General features: G+C 44.9%; 1 protein-coding gene across 6 annotated transcripts; it reads left to right on the top strand.

The window, feature by feature from the left end:
* The first annotated feature begins 1,923 nt into the window (after nt 1-1,923).
* LOC110498052 (protein CLN8) lies at nt 1,924-13,880 on the top strand. 6 transcript variants are annotated; one of them, XM_090211451.1, is made up of 4 exons: nt 2,887-3,123; nt 4,210-4,370; nt 5,002-5,620; nt 10,410-13,880. In XM_090211451.1, exons 3-4 carry the CDS (start codon nt 5,066-5,068, stop codon nt 10,722-10,724), a joined length of 870 nt encoding a protein of 289 aa, XP_090067577.1. In that variant the 5' UTR covers nt 2,887-3,123; nt 4,210-4,370; nt 5,002-5,065; the 3' UTR covers nt 10,725-13,880. The 6 variants fall into 6 exon arrangements, with proteins under 6 accessions (XP_090067578.1, XP_090067577.1, XP_021430287.1 ...); XM_021574612.3 differs by having other exon boundaries at nt 4,969-5,620; XM_090211450.1 differs by having other exon boundaries at nt 2,958-3,123; nt 4,215-4,370; nt 4,969-5,620.
* Nucleotides 13,881-17,813: the final 3,933 nt, after the last annotated feature.

The following is a 17,813-nucleotide window of genomic DNA, read 5'->3' as shown; positions in this document are numbered from 1 at the left end:
AAGCAAGTGTGAAAGTAGAAACATTCTGGCTTCTGTCTGCATAAATCTATCTGAGTGATGTGATGTCATATCGTTGGAGGGAGGGAACCAACCTAGCCAAAATTACAGTGCTGTAGCTGCAGTGCACCATTGTCTGTCGTGCAGGAAGCCAGGATCTGTGTTGGCAGGTTAGCGATGTTCCCCTGCTGTTCCTACAGTTGTACGCAGACAGACATGTAGCAGTGGCAGAGAAGGACTCACACGGACACATGCTGACATAGGGGAGGCTGGGATCTCTGCTTTGAAGTCTAACCGATGTTCCATCATGCTGCAAGGCTGTTCTGTAGTTATAGAATCTGACAGTGGTGGTGGGCTTTTCTCATATACTGTAGTATGTGATGACAGAGAAAATGGGGCTTATGTAAGTGACATCCCTTAAAGGTCCTTGGAAAGATCAACCAGACAGCCTCAAAGGTCCTTGGAAGCAAAAGTGCTGATGATTGTACTCTACTGCCTCTACTGTTGAAGATGACAGGGTAAAGTACATGGTGATCACAGCACTGTATGGCTTATATAGATCTGGTTTGTCTCAATATCAGCCCTGGCATCCCTGGAGGATACACACTCTGACATGATCTATGCTTATTTTACAGTGTGTCACTGAAATGACCGAAGTATGTGTGTACTTATATGCAAATTCATCGGGGTTTGTGTGTGTGCGTGCAAGAGTGTGCGTTTGCTTTTATGAGTGTGTGCCAAATATTGTAACTTCCCTTCTCCTTCTCTCTTGTTTGCCTTCATGGGACAGCTGTCCTCTACTTTGGTGGTTCCTCCTCTACAGTACCATTTCCAGTTGGATTCCATCCAGACAACCCTCAATACTCATAGAAGCATTATGAATGGTGACATGGCCTAAGATATGACAAGTAGCCCAGGCAGAGAGCTAGCAACTCAGATTGAAAGCTCAGATTCAATCTAACCACAATGGCTTTAGCAGCATATTCATGCATAACTTCTTTTTTTTACAATTAGTTTTATGTCTGTTTGATGAGTGTTTGAAAGGTCGAGGAAATAAAAAGTGGAAGACAAAAATGTACAAGGCAGATCGGAGGAGTTATAGTGGATGTTCAGTATTGAAAAGCATGCTGCATATATTTTACTACCATTCTATTTATGAGAAGAATTTGTTCTGTGCTCTGCATTTGAATTACTCATTGTAGAGTTACATTTTATACATACCACTACCAGTGCCATTTATAGAATAACAAATTGTGCCATATTCTAATATCGTATTCTCAATCCTGCCACAGACAACCATTGGTTCTCTACTGTTGGTTAACCTGAGGCCAGATATTTTTAGGGTAAACTGCCTACATTTGTTTTACCTGTAAGTATAACAGTGCCAATTTAGTCCATTAGATGGCGCCCAAGTTCTTTTTTCAGTTATTAATGTATAATTATTTTAACATGGGATTTATAATATTGTTTCCCCTTGATTTGTTACCCCATATCCTTTCCATGCCCACATATTATTTCCACTGTATGTCCAAATGGGTAACCCTTGCAGAACACACACAACCAGACAGTTCCAGTCATTCAGCTATAACCAGCCAAACAATGCGATCCTGTGTTTTTCCAGGCTTTAATCAAATCAAGTCAAATGTCTATGGGACATAGTGTCAGCTGGTGCGGTTGAGGGTGTAAAATGACTGCTCATTGGGTATGAATTCAGAGGGAAACAAAGTCCCTGGTAAATGTGGCATGTAGTTTGTTTTACATTTGATTTTAGTTTCATTCTAATGAAGGCAGCAGAAAAATAACTGCCATATTCTTTAAGCAAATGTAGAACACCCACCTACTGTACTTTACCTCTTTCCCCAACATGTTTCATCGGTGACTAGGACCGTTCCTCTTCATCGATGGCCACACGACTTGTTTGGCCTTGTTTTGTCTATCTGCTTTGGAACACTATTATTTATGAGAGGTCTTTTTCTTGGCAACATTGTGGAGAAAACACGACGATTACACACTGATACACCACTTCCTGGATCTCGGAGTGAAATGACTAGACAAATTCAAAAGGTAGTTATTTAGCGAAAAACTATTTTCATCTCTTGTATATCATATCTATAGTGAGGATGAATATAATGCCAAATATTATTTATTTGTAAAGAAATATATATAATAAATATATTAATATATGATATATGCCTCACTGAAACCATTTTTGGGGCTTTTACTTGTGTTTTGTTATCAATTTGTTACTTTGTTCGGGTTATTTTGATAAACTTATGATAGCATGCAAAATACTGATACTGAATGTATGATTTGTTTATTCATTGTCTTTTTGTATTGACACTGTTACATTGATATTTGTATTTATTCACCTCTTTAGCAAAGATGCATTTATATATGTTTGATATGTTGAAATGCTTACTGATTTTGTCATTGTTCTTTTTTTTTATCTCTGTTATTTTAAACACATCACAACTGCAATTATTTTTTTTACAAACATTTGACAAATTAACACTGAAGATTTTGCCTCTTAAAAGTAGTTTAATCATTGCTGATATCATCAATTAATTTTTTGATGAAAAACAGGGACTGGGTGGTGTTCCATTATTTGCTTTTCTTCACTCCATTTAAACTAGTAAACAGGCTGCGACAGTGTAATTCAATAATTCACTAATTACTGACCTATATGACAACAATACCTCAAACGTTGTAGATGAGATGCCACCACATGATTTAGGGATTAATAACATGGTGTTCTCAGGGCCAATAGAAACACAGTAATACACTTGCCTGAGTAGTGCTGACCAATAGGAGAGCAGGGAAACTCATAGGGTAGGACTTCCTGTTTTCTTGCCAGGGCCAATAGAAACACAGTCATATGCTTGCCTGAGTAGTGTTGACCAATAGCAGAGCAGGGAAACTCATAGGGTGGGATTTTCTGTTTTCTTGCTAGCGACCAAATTGATCCCAGTGGCTGCACTACATGGGGGATATGCCATTGCAGATTAGGAGACAGCAGCTGGCAATTAATTATTGGGTCAACCTACAGGGACATGGGGTGTCTCATCCTGCGAAAGGGATTTTACATGCATGCTGGGAACATGAGCGAAGACAGAATACGAGTTTTGGGTGAGTGGGTAAAACCCAGGCGAAGGAGATGGGACTGAATGGAAGGGAGTTTAGTCCAACGGTAGCTATTCCTGTAAATCCACCATGGCTACTCCAACCCCCAGTAGTTGATCTAGAAGTATTGGAGAGACTATAGAAAGATAGGGAGGGTGTTGATCCATCTGAATTGTTTAAGAGATGTACTGGATACTGTGTTTCAGGATTTTGTGGCCATTTACACAGAAAGATCCAAGGACAGGACGTACTGGGTCAGCATTTGTAGAGCAGGAATGTGGGGTGTCAGTCAGGAAACGTATTACAGATCATCTGGCTGTATATACGGCTGAGATGATGGCCATACTGTTGGCCTTGCAGTGGGTGGAGGAAGTCAAGCCAGACAGATAAGTTATTTGCTCTGATTCATGTGCAGTGTTAATGAGTCTCCAGTCCTTTAGGTCACGTAGCAGACAAGACCTGCTTTATGAGGTGCTACAAATCCATGGTAGGATTAGACAGATGGGTATACAGATAAGATTTACATGGGTCCCAGCACATGTGAGGGTGGAGGGGAACGAGGCTGTTGATGTACTGACTCAACAAGCACTTAGTAGGTGGGTTGTTGATGTAGTTTCAATGAGCAAGGTAGAAGCAAAAAGCCTGATATGGACAGTAATGATGCAGAGATGGCAGGAGCAGTGGAATAGAGATACTAAGGCGGGCATTTATTTCAAGTACAGAGGAAAGTCATGGAGGTGAGGACTGCAGGACGGAACAGAAGAAAGGAGGCAATTTTTTCAAGATTAAGGGTGGGACACAGCCGGTTGAATAAAACCTTAAATGTGATAGGAAAGCATCCAACAGGAAAGTGTGATTATTACCAGGAAACAGAGACCATGGAGCATGTACTGCTACAGTGTGGGCAGTATCAGAGGGAAAAAAGAGGCTGAGCTCTAGTATGAGGGAGAAGGGGATACATGAAATTAGTTTAAATAGTATATTGAGTAGAACATCATTAGATATAGTCTGAAATATTTTGTTAGATTTTTTAAGAGCAACGGGGCTGACAGGTAGAATTTAGTTTCTTCCTGTCTTTGGCCAACACTCTAGTACAGTAGGTGGCGGTAATGCAGCATAACGTTGGATGACAACTGCCGATAAACCCCACCGAAGAAGAAGACCAAATTGATAACAAACCCGTTGCTGATCAGATGGAATATCTTTGATTTCACAGAGTACACACTGATGTTTGCCAATAATGAACAAATAAGGTAACACATTTTTATGCTTTGTAGGACAAAAAAAATACTGATTGCTACAATGGCGATGACAAGTCATATATGGCGATGACTAGACACAAACAGCCGTTTGTTTTGTGTCAGTACATTCTGTTCTGATACAGTTGAGAAACAGCCTGCAACAATGTTGCACCAAAGGTATCGCAATTGTGGAACAATGTTACAGTCAACAATTGTGTACTGTTTCAGATTTTAGTAAACTGGTCTCCTTTTTTCGCTACCATCTAACAACGTATCTAACTGATTTAGCCACGTTGTTGCATTTATCAGATTTCATTTAATTTGACTCACCATGGTCAGACGAGTTTCCTTTGGGGGGGGATATCTGTTATCGTCTGTCAAACGAAATAAGATGTGAATTCACTCACTTCTCCCGTCTTGTGCCTCGGTGTTATTTCAAACAGACGGAAGTTAACACACCGACATCACTAATCCTGGGTCATCAATAACTGATCATGTTTTTGGCTACGTATAGAGAGTAATTTTCTAACGCCATCTAGCACATGTTGGCATGTCGTAACTATTTTATGAACATTGACTAATGTGTTTTGGGCTTTAATTCCTGTTGCAGGGTGGTTGATGACTAACCCATGAGATTTTTCAGTGATCACAGGGTCACTCAACTGTGAGACCTTCAACAGACAATCCATCCACTCACACAAACCAACATGACCTCCGAGCAGGCCAGCACCCTGCCGGCATTCAAGGGCCCTGGCGACCCCAGTCCGGGCTACTTCTCCTGGGGCCTTCGCTTCCAGGTCATCGGCCTGGGCTTTGCCTTCTACACCGCTGTGTTCGTCCTCTCCCACCTGGTGTCCATGGCTCTCTCCCAGACCTACCGCTCTCTGCTGGCTAAGGAGAAGGTGTTCTGGAACCTGGCGGCCACACGGGCCGCGTTCGGCCTCCAGAGCACGGTGGCGGGCCTACGGGCGCTGACCGAGGAGTCGGCCGTGTCCAGGGACAGGGTCAGAGGTCAGGAGGACTGGTCTTGGTTCACTGTGCTCACAGCCACAGGCTTCTTTCTGTTTGAGAATGTGGCGCTGCATGCCTCCAGTGTGGTGTTCAGGGCTTTCGACCTTCCCCTGGCCGCCCATCATTTCTTTGCCCTGTCAGGGTTTGCTGGGGCGGTGGTCTGGGACTCACTAGGACATTACCTGCCCATGGTCACTCTACTACTGGAGATGAGCACACCCTTCACCTGCATCTCCTGGATGTTACTAAAGGTAAAGGAGTGTTTGTGTCTGTCTGGTGCCTTTCATCATATTGTCTTTACAGTATGTTACTGTTTTGTTGATTGACTCCATTTGTGACACTGTACTGTAAGCTTATTCATTTTCTTATAGTTCAGTTGTTTTACTGGTGGGCTAGACATAAAAAGCACAGATGGATTTCAATTCCCCTTTTCTGTTTACGTACTCAACACTGAGACCAGCACCTTGACATGATTTGCAGTGATGATGAATGTAGAGATGGCCATTTTGAGAAAGGGGAATTTCTAGGCAGAAATAGACCCTAGTCGGCCTTCCGAGCGGCGCAGTGGTCTAAGGCACTGCATCGCAGTGCTAGCTGTGCCATTAAAGATTCTGGGTTCGAGTCCAGGCTCTGTCGCAGCTGGCCGTGACCTGGAGACTCATGGGGTGGCGCACAATTGGCCCAGCGTCGTCCGGGTTAGGGGAGGGTTTGACCGGCATGGATGTCCTTGTTCCATCGCGTACTAGCGACTCCTGTGGTGGGCCGGGTGCAGTGCACGCTGACACGGTTGTCAGGTGTAGCACATTGGTGTGGCTGCCTTCTGGGTTAAGTGAGCATTGTCAGGAAGCAGTACGGTTGGGTTGTGTTTCAGAAGGTCTCGACCTTCGCCTATCCCGAAGTGACATGTGAAATCTCATGTGACTTGGGTCTACTTATTATTTTTTCTCCCTTTTCTCCCAAATGTTGTGGTATCCAATTAGTAGTTACAGTCTTGTCTCATCACTGCAACGCCTATAAGGAATTCTCAAAGAAAGTATTCTCAAAGTGGCATTAAAATAGATTTAATTGTAACTTTTGGTCATCGGTCTACACACAATACTCTGTCAGTGGAAGAAAAGTTCTAAGATTTATTAAAAATGTGATCTGAGCAAACAAAGAAACCAGGACCCTGTCTTTCAAAGATAATTCGTAAAAATCCAAATAACTTCACAGATCTTAATTGTAAAGGGTTTAACCTCTCTAGGGTACGTGGGTAACGTCCCACCTGACCAACATCCAGTGAAAGTGCAGGGCGCCAAATTCAAACAACAGAAATCTCATAATTAAATGTCCTCAAACATACATGTATTATACACAATTTTAAATATACATTTGTTGTTAATCCCACCACAGTGTCCGATTTCAAAAAGGCTTTACGACAAAAGCATACCATGCGATTATGTTAGGTCTGCACCTAGACACAAAAAACAGCAATTTTTCCAGCCAAAGAGAGGAGTAACAAAAAGCAGAAATAGAGATACAATTAATCACTAACCTTTGATGATCTTCATCAGATGGCACTCATAGGACTTCATGTTACACAATACATGTATGTTTTGTTCAATAAAGTTCATATTTATATCCAGAAATCTCAGTTTACATTGGCGCATTATGTTTTGCCTCCAAAACATCCGGTGAAAGTGCAAAGAGCTACATCAATTCACACATCATAAATGTTGATGAAAATACAACTGTTATGCATGGAATAAAATATATTTTTCTCCTTAATGCAACCACTGTGTCAGATTTCAAAAAAGCTTTATGGAAAAAGCACACCATGGAATAATCTGAGTACCACGCTCAGACGCCAAAACAAGCAATACAGATACCCGCCATGTTATGGATTCAACAAAAGTCAGAAATAGCATTATAAATATTCACTTACCTTTGATAATCTTAATCAGAATGCACTCCCAGGAATCCCAGTTCCACAATAAATGTTCGCTTTGTTCGATAAAGTTCATCATTTATGTCCAAATACCTCCTTTTTGTTTGCGCATTTAGTACAGTAATCCAAATGCGCAGGCACTAGGTCCAGACAAAGTCAAAAACGTTATATTACAGTTCGTAGAGACATGTCAAACGATGTATATAATCAATCTTTAGGATGTTTTTATCATAAATCTTCAATAATGTTTCAACCGGATAATTCCTTTGTCTTTAGAAATGAAAGGGAACGGAGCTAACTCTCACGGGCGCGCGCCTGACTGAGCACATGGCCTTCTGGCAGACCCATGACTCAATCAGCTCTCATTCTCTCCCAGTTCACAGTAGAAGCCTGAAACAAGGTTCTTAAGACTGTTGACATCTAGTGGAAGCCTTAGTGCAATATGACCCCACAGACACTGTATATTAGATAGCCTAAGACTTGAAAACCTACAAACCTCAGATTTCCCACCTCCTGGTTGTATTTTTTCAGGTTTTTGCCTGCCATATGAGTTCTGTTATACTCAAAGACATCATTCAAACAGTTTTAGAAACTTCAGAGTGTTTTCTATCCACATCTACTAATAATATGTATATCCTAGCATCTGGGCCTGAGTAGCAGGCAGTTTACTCTGGGCACACTTTTCATCCCGACGTGAAAATAGTGCCCCTACCCCAAATAAGTTAAACACTGTTTTCCATGCTTGTTCAATGAACCATAAACAATTAACTGTGGAACGGTCGTTAAGACACTAACAGCTTACAGACGGTAGGCAATTAAGGTCAAACTTAGGACACTAAAGAGGCCTTTCTACTGACTCTGAATAACACCAAAAGAAAGAGGCCCAGGGTCCCTGCTCATCTGTGAGAACGTGCCTTAGGCATGCTGCAAGGAGGCATGAGGACAGCAGATGTGGTCAGGGCAATAAATTGCAATGTCCGTACTGTGAGACACCTAAGAAGGCGCTACAGGACGGACAGCTGCTCTTCCTCGCAGTGACAGACCACGTGTAACAACACCTGCACAGGATCGGTACATCCGAACATCACACCTGCAGGACAGGTACAGGATGGCAACAACAACTGCCCTAGTTACACCAGGAACACCCCTCTATCAGTGCTCAGACTGTCCGCAATAGGCTGAGAGAGGCTGGACTGAGGGCTTGTAGGCCTGTTGTAAGGCAGGTCCTCACCAGACATCCCCGACAACTATGTCGCCTTTGGGCACAAACCCGCAGTCGCTGGACCAGACAGGACTGGCAAAAAGTGCTCTTCACTGACGAGTTGCGGTTTTGTCTCAAATTTATCGTTTAAGGAATGAGCGTTACACCGAGGCCTGTACTCTGGAGCTAGATCGATTTGGAGGTGGAGAGTCCGTCATGGTCTGGGGCGGTGTGTGTGTTACAGCATCATCGGACTGAGCTTGTTGTGATTGCAGGCAATCTCAACGCTGTGCGTTACAGGGAAGACATCCTCCTCCCTCATGTGGAACCCTTCCTGCAGGCTCATCCTGACATGACCCTCCAGCATGACAATGCCACCAGCCATACTGCTCGGTCTGTGCATGATTTCCTGTAAGACAGGAATGTCAGTGTTCTGCCATGGCCAGCGAAGAGCCCGGATCTCAATCCCATTGAGCACATCTGGGACCTGTTGGATTGGAAGGGTGACGGCTAGGGCCATTCCCCCCCCAGAAATGTCCGGGAACTTGCAGGTACGTTGGTGGAAGAGTGGGGTAACATCTCACAGCAAGTCTGGTGCAGTCCATGAGGAGGAAATACACTGCAGTACTTAATGCAGCTGGTGGCCACACCAGATACTGACTGTTACTTTTGATTTTGCCCCCCCCCCCCCCCTTTGTTCAGGGACACGTTATTCCATTTCTATTAGTCACATGTCTGTGGAACTTGTTCAGTTTATGTCTGTTGTTGAATCTTATGTTCATACAAATATTTACATGTTAAGTTTGCTGGAAAATAAATGCAGTTGACAGTGAGAGGACGAAATATTCAATATCATCTTGGTAAGCAACTCCAGTGTAGATTTGGCCTTGTGTTTTAGGTTATTGTCCTGCTGAAAGGTGAATTTGTCAACCCAGTGTCTGTTGGAAAGCAGATTGAACCAGGTTTTCCTCTTAAGATTTTGCCTGTGCTTAGCTGTATTGTTTCTTTTTATCAACAAAAAAACCTCCCTAGTCCGTGCCGATGAGAAGCATACCCATAACATGATGCAGCCACCACCATGTTTGAAAATATGAAGAATGGTACTCTGTGATGTGTTGGATTTGCCCCAAACATAACACTTTGTTTTCAGGAGAAAAGGTTTGTTTCTTTGCCACATATTTTGCAGTGCCTTGTTGCAAACAGGATGCATGTTTTGGAATATTTTTATTCTGTACAGTCTTCACTTTTTTTTTCTCTGTCATTTAGATTAGTATTGTGGACTAACTACAATGTTGCTGAGCCATTCTCACTTTTCTCATATCACAACTATTAAACTATGTAACTGTTTTAAAATCCTCATTGGCCACATGGTGAAACTCCTTAGCAGTTTCCTACCTCTCTGGCGACTGAGTTAGGAAGGATGCCTGTATCTTTGTATTCTCTGAGTTTATTGATACACCATCCAAAGCCTGATTTAATAACTTCACCGTGCTCCAATCAATATTACAATTATCTGTGCTTCTACACCTGCATTGCTTGCTGTTCGGGGTTTTAGGCTGGGTTTCTGTATAGCACTTTGATATATCAGCTGATGTAAGAAGGGCTATATAAGTACATTTTATTTGATCTGTATGTGTGGGGTACAGAGATGTGGTATTCATTCCAAAATCATGTTAACAACTATTATTGAACACAGAATGAGTAAATGCTACTTATTATGTTAATTTTTACTCCTGGACTTATTGAGGCTTCCCATAACAAAGGTGTTGAATACTTGTTGACTCAAGACATTTTATATTAATTACTTTCTGAAGGCACTGTACATCGTTATAGATGACGACGACCCCAAACACTGTGACAGTCTTTATCCCCTGCCCAATCAGTACAAGTATCTGTCTTCTCTCCCCTCCAGGCTGGCTGGGCGAGGACGCTCTTCTGGAAGGCCAACCAGTGGGTGATGATCCACATGTTCCACTGCCGCATGGTGCTCACGTACTACATGTGGTGGGTTAGCTGGAGTCACTGGGGGGAGATGAACATGTACGTGGCTCTGCCCCAGCGCATCCTCTTCTACACCGGCCTGGCCCTGCTCACAGTGATCATCAACCCCATCTGGACGCACAAGAAGACCATGCAGCTCCTCAACCCTGTCGACTGGAACTTCAGCAACAAGCCGCCGCCCAATGGCCCCAGTGGGGAGCAGAAGGAGAAAACTCATGAGAGATAAACAAGCCAAGAACTGTGAACCTGGTTGGAGAGTTATGAGGCTCTTTTACTATGCTTGTAAAGGAGAGGAAGGGTGACTAATTTCTCACAAACCCTTTAGCTTTTAGTGCTTGAGATGTTTTGAAGATTTCAAGTTGAACTAAACAACTGTTTTTTTTAAAGGTTCTCAGTACAGGTTTTTAGGTCTGCTGTGTCTCTACAAGATGTGGATGAAAGGACCTCTTGCTCTTGGACTTTAGAACCTAGTTGGGTTCTGAAAGGAGTTGTCACTGATGACAAGAAATCATCTCACAGTATTATTGTCTTTGGTTATAATTTGCTGTTTTGGTTACTGTTTTATTGCGAAGGAGTGCAGATGAACAGGGTATATTATTGTTCTGTTTGTCTGTTTACTGTCTGTTTACTTTGTTCAGCTTCCAGCATGAAGGTGTGAATGTGTTAGTTAACCTCTCTGGAATGGGGTGTTGGCTAGTTTGAAGTGCCCTGAGGCACCAGTGGTACTTGCACTTATAGGCACAGTGTGTAGTCACTCAACCACTGTGCTGAGTACAGACAGGTCCATGAGGCAGCAAATTTACTGGCTGAGAACAAACAGTGACAGACTGGAGACTGGGTCATTGGATCTGGCAGATCGCACGTCATTGGAAGGCAAGCAACTTTGTTCTGTATCGTACAAAACACTTCCTGACTTGCTTGAGATTAGACTGCAATGTATGCCGGTAGTGTTGCATGCTCAAATTGAATCTTTTATCAATTCATCTCATCATGTAGAAATGGTTCCTGTGCTCTGTGGCTGTCAGTGTAGTATCTTTGAAAGTAGGGTTGACTTGACGCACGTAGACTGAAATACTAAGGCAGTGGATGGACGCTAAGGGAGCTACCAGAAGCATTACTGTTTTCAAAGGAGCAACTGTAGGGAGTAGTCTAATAACAAGCACCACCGTGCCAAACAGACGGTCATGTTGCTTCCCTTTGTAACTAGTCTCTACCACTGATCTGCCTGAAAATGAAGTTAGGGTTTAGTACTTTATGGGTAATCTCTTTAGTCTCCTTATGTTACCTATCTCATTGGACCTTCTGTATGCCTGCAAATTAGTCTTTAGTGGACAATTAAATCAGGTTCATTCAAGAGTCATGTGAGTGTGAGTGAGATGGAGTGAGTAAGACAGAGTAAGTGTGAGACGTGAGACGGAGTGAGTGAGTTTGAACCCTTATCCTGGTCATTTGTGTACAAATATGTATTTCATGAATATTCTCATGGAAAACTCAGTCTTGCAGTCTAGCATTGAGTTCTTTGGAGTAAACTCACCCACATTGAGCTGCTTCCAGACCGCCCTACTTATCTCACAAAGGCTCTTTTGTGTAAAAGTATATCTTGTTTTACAAATCGGTATTACGTTAGTCACAGATCCTAGAACTAAGGCCCCCTATAGGTTATAAATGATAAGGTATGACAAGCAATTGACATGGGAAAACCTCAACAACATCCATGACATTATTTGAAGTCTTAATAGCTGACGTAAGAGACTGATGGCCAAGACGGTAAAGCCCACACTGAGAAAAAGGGGCCATAGGTATTTATTTTATATATTTTTACAAAATATTATTCAAATTGATGCAGGACTGAGTGCCTTTTATAAACATAATTAACCTTAACTTTACTAGTTTGACTAATAATTTGAATTCAGGATTTATTATTACCGTTATGAATTAAGTCAAATCAAATTTATTTATATAGCCCTTTGTACATCAGCTGATATCTCATAGCGCTGTACAGAAACCCAGCCTAAAACCCCAAACAGCAAGCAATGCAGGTGTAGAAGCACAGTGGCTAGGAAAAACTCCCTAGAAAGGCCAAAACCTAGGAAGAAACCTAGAGAGGAACCAGGCTATGTGGGGTGGCCAGTCCTCCTCTGGCTGTGCCGGGTGGAGATAACAGAACATGGCCAAGATGTTCAAATGTTCATAAATGACCAGCATGGTCAAATAATAATAGTCACAGGCAGAACAGTTGAAACTGGAGCAGCAGCACAGCCAGGTGGACTGGGGACAGCAAGGAGTCATCATGTCAGGTAGTCCTGAGGCATGGTCCTAGGGCTCAGGTCCTCAGAGAAAGAAAGAGAGAATTAGAGAGAGCATACTTAAATTCACACAGGATACCGGATAGGACAGGATAAGTACTCCAGATATAACAAACTACTGCAGCATAAATACTGGAGGCTGAGACAGGAGGGGTCAGGAGACACTGTGGCCCCATCCGATGACACCCCCGGACAGGGCCAAACAGGAAGGATATAACCCCACCCACTTTACCAAAGCACAGCCCCCACACCACTAGAGGGATATCTTCAACCACCAACTTACCATCCTGAGACAAGTCCGAGTATAGCCCACAAAGATCTTCGCCACGGCACAACCCAAAGGGTCTTGTTGTTCGGCCAAAACGTTTGACAGTGGCACTCATGACACCATGGTGATATGTGGCATTGGTCCTCCTTAATGGGAAGATTACTTGACTTACTTGACTTATCAAGGGTGACAAGTCATTGTGGCACAGTTCCATTTGTTTCACTAGTTCTTTCCTCTAAGTCCTAGCCTATGACCTAGACCTTCTCTGTTCTTAATGATTTCTAGACCTGATGCAAATATGTATGTTATGTTTTTCCATCCAATTCCTTTCAACTTCAATTTAAGCCATTAATACTTTTCTGAACTTAAATTGGTTGGATTTACTTATTTAAGTAGCTGTTACATTTCTCCTAAAGAAACCATTATGTGATGCATACTGACACATTGGTACTGTCAAAGTATTCACTATAACATGAAATGCCAATTAAAGCCGTAAAAATATATATTTCTGCCTGAACTTCTCACCTACAAACACCTCATTATGTCATGCAACATGGCCCATAGTTGGTCCCTCTTATCAGACTAGCTTCCTGAAATAAGGATTTTTATGAAAACTATTGATACCACTGATCAATTCTGTGCATAACACTTGTTGCAGTATGTTATTCCTCTGCTAGAAATGTCAATATTAAAACATCTAATACACAAGTCAGATGCATTTTACCATCACATTTAACCTTATTCTAATTATCAGTGCTGGTCCCTAGATGAGCATTACACTACACAATAATAAAGAGTTTACAACGTATCACGTTGATCATCTGTTAGTGAATTTTTGCATGTAATTCTCAAACTTTTCCATCAGTTCTGTTAAGTGTCAGATGTAATCTATCTTTATTATGTCATGTCCCAATGTATGGAGTGACATCAGAGTGACCCGCAGTACTCCACGGCTTCTCCTTGAATCCTCTTTGGCCTCTGAAGTCAGACACTCAGATGGAAGTCAGAGAGACCATTCTAGATTCAAGGGGCAGGGTTCCAGAACTATGTGATCCAAACCAGTGGTCAGATGCTGGTAGTTGTGTGGGAGCTGTATCCAGAGCTTCCAAGAGAAGAGGGTATCAGATCTGCCATCTCCACTCACTGGGGAACAACAAGGAAACTCAGATCACACCCTGACCAATCAAAACATAGAAAATACAAAGTAAACTATGGTCAGGGCGTGACAGTACCCCCCCCCCAAGGTGCGGACTCCGGCCGCAAAACCTGAACCTATAGGGGAGGGTCTGGGTGGGCATCTGTCCGCGGTGGCGGCTCTGGCGCTGGACGTGGACCCCACTCCATGACAGTTTTAATCCCCCTCCTAAACGTCCCTAAATAGGTTACCCACCACAATGATAACATGGGACAGAGGGACAGCTTGGGACAGAGGTAACTCGGGACAGATGGGTAGCTCAGCCCTGAGAGGAAGCTCAGCACTGAGAAGAAGCTCAGCACTGAGAAGAAGCTCAGCACTGAGAAGAAGCTCAGGCAGGTGGTTGGATCCGGCAGATCCTGGCTGGCTGGCGGTTCTGGAAGATCCTGGCTGACTGGCGGATCCGGAAGATCCTGGCTGACTGGCGGATCCGGAAGAGTCTGGTCGATTGGCGGATCCGGAAGAGTCTGGTCGACTGGCGGATCCGGAAGAGTCTGGTCGACTGGCGGATCCGGAAGAGTCTGGTCGACTGGCGGATCTGGAAGAGTCTGGTCGACTGGCGGATCTGGAAGAGTCTGGTCGACTGGCGGATCTGGAAGAGTCTGGTCGACTGGCGGATCTGGAAGAGTCTGGTCGACTGGCGGATCTGGAAGAGTCTGGTCGACTGGCAGATCTGGAAGAGTCTGGTCGACTGGCAGATCTGGAAGAGTCTGGTCGACTGGCAGATCTGGAAGAGTCTGGTCGACTGGCAGATCTGGAAGAGTCTGGTCGACTGGCAGATCTGGAAGAGTCTGGTCGACTGGCAGATCTGGAAGAGTCTGGTCGACTGGCAGATCTGGAAGAGTCTGGTCGACTGGCAGATCTGGAAGAGTCTGGTCGACTGGCAGATCTGGAAGAGTCTGGTCGACTGGCAGATCTGGAAGAGTCTGGTCGACTGGGTCGACTGGCAGATCTGGGAGAGTCTGGTCGACTGGCAGATCTAGAAGAGTCTGGTCGACTGGCAGATCTGGAAGAGTCTGGTCGACTGGCAAATCTGGAAGAGTCTGGTCGACTGGCAGCTCTGGCTGCTCCATGCTGACTGGCTGCTCCATGATGACTGGCAGCTCTGGCTGCTCCATGCTGACTGGCTGCTCCATGCTGACTGGCAGCTCTGGCTGCTCCATGCTGACTGGCTGCTCTGGCTGCTCCATGCTGACTGGCTGCTCTGGCTGCTCCATGCTGACTGGCTGCTCCATGCTGACTGGCTGCTCCATGCTGACTGGCTGCTCCATGCTGACTGGCGGCCCTGGCTGCTCCATGCTGACTGGCGGCCCTGGCTGCTCCATGCTGACTGGCGGCCCTGGCTGCTCCATGCTGACTGGCGGCCCTGGCTGCTCCATGCTGACTGGCGGCCCTGGCTGCTCCATGCTAACTGGCAGCTCTGGCGGCTCCTTGCAGACTGGCAGCTCTGGCGGCTCCTTGCAGACTGGCAGCTTTGGCTGCATCCTGCAGACTGGCAGCTCTGGCGGCTCCTTGCAGACTGGCAGCTCCTTGCAGACTGGCAGCTCTATGCAGACTGGCAGCTCCTTGCAGACTGGCAGCTCCTTGCAGACTGGCAGCTCTATGCTAACTGGCAGCTCTATGCTAACTGGCAGCTCTATGCTAACTGGCAGCTCTATGCTAACTGGCAGCTCTATGCTAACTGGCAGCTCTTTGCAAACTGGCAGTTCTGAACAGGCGGGAGACTCCGGCAGCGCTGTAGAGAAGGAAGGCTCTAACAGCGCTAAACAGGCGGGAGACTCTGACAGCGCTGGAGAGGAGGAGGGCTCCGACAGCGCTGGACAGGCGAGGCGCACTGTAGGCCTGATGCGTGGTGCTGGCACTGGTGGTACTGGGCCGAGGACACGCACAGGAAGCCTGGTGCGGGGAGCTGCTACCGGAGGGCTGGGGTGTGGAGGTGGTACTGGAAAAACCGGACCGTGCAGGCGCACTGGAGCTCTTGAGCACCGAGCCTGCCCAACCTTACCTGGTTGAATACTCACGGTCGCCCTGCCAGTGCGGCGAGGTGGAATAGCCCGCACTGGACTATGCAGGCGAACCGGAGACACCGAGCGCAAGGCTGGTGCCATGTAAACCGGCCCAAGGAGACGCACTGGGGACCAGCTGCGTAGAGCCGGCTTCATGGCATTAGGCTCGACGCTCAATCTAGCCCGGCAGACACGCGGAGCTGGAATATACCGCACCCGTAACACGGTGCCTGTCCGGTCTCTCTAGCCCCCCGGTAAGCACAGGGAGTCTGCCCAGGTCTCCTACCTGGCGTAGCCATACTCCCTGTTAGCCCCCCCCCAAGAAATTTTTGGGGCTGCCTCTCAGGCTTCCATCCGCTACGTCGAGCTGCCTCCTCATATCTGCGCCTCTCAGCTTTCGCAGCCTCCAGTTCTTCCTTGGGGCGGCAATATTCTCCAGGCTGAGCCCAGGGTCCTTTACCGTCCAGTTCTTCCTCCCATGTCCATTTCTCCAGGTGGTGCAGCCTCTCCCACTGCAGCTGCTGCTGCTCCTGCTGCTGCTGCCTCTGTTCCTTCTCCTGCTGCACCTTGGTGCGGCTACACTCCCCTGGTTTAGCCCAGGGTCCTCTCCCGTCGAGGATTTCCTCCCATGTCCAGAAATCCTTATTGCGCATCTCCTCGCTCTGCTCCTGCCTGTTGACACGCTGCTTGGTCCTTTTGTGGTGGGTGATTCTGTAACGGTTTTCTGTATGAGAAGGAGAGTCGGACCAAAATGCGGCGTGTCTATTGCAATCCATGTTTAATGAATTAACACACTAAACACAAACACTACCAAAACAATAAACTTAACAAAACCCGAAACAGCCTATACTTGTGTATCCTAACACAGAACAATGACATCAGGACAGGAACAATCACCCACAAACACACAGTGAACCCCAGGCTACCTAAATATGGTTCCCAATCAGAGACAATGACGAACACCTGCCTCTGACTGAGAACCATATCAGGCTGAACATAGAAATAGACAAACAAGACATGAAACATAGAATGCCCACTCAGATCACACCCTGACCAATCAAAACATAGAAAATACAAAGTAAACTATGGTCAGGGCGTGACACATGTTCTTTTTTCTTCCATGCTGGGTTGATGGGGAGGTGGTGGAACATGTAAATCTAACATGGGGTAAGTCAGCGAGAGATGTGCTTTACCAAGGTAGACAGGAATGCTGGAAGGAGCTGTTTATTTGAAACTGTGTATGAGCTAAAGTCTACGATTCCCGTCAAAAGAGGAAAACAGCAATTTAAGGAGAAAAGAAAACAGTCTGTTGTCACCTTGTCTCCTTTTCATAAAAACAGGAAATACTTTAGATTAAAAACAATATGGTGGAAGCTCATTAAGCTGGCTTTCACTGTCTGATCAGAGAAAGGAAGGAGAGGACACAAGAAGAGGAGATGACTGATTTGTTTAACAAAATAAATCATGATGTAACACAATTGCTACATTGGTTAATGTTACAAGGTTAATCAGAATAATACTCACTTTCTGGAGGAAGCAA

Source organism: Oncorhynchus mykiss, chromosome 19 (assembly GCF_057628025.1).
Source record: "Oncorhynchus mykiss isolate SJ-2025 chromosome 19, ASM5762802v1, whole genome shotgun sequence".
Classification (NCBI taxonomy): domain Eukaryota; kingdom Metazoa; phylum Chordata; class Actinopteri; order Salmoniformes; family Salmonidae; genus Oncorhynchus; species Oncorhynchus mykiss.
The sequence above is the reverse complement of the archived record's forward strand: the minus strand, read 5'-3'. Positions and strand labels throughout refer to the sequence as shown.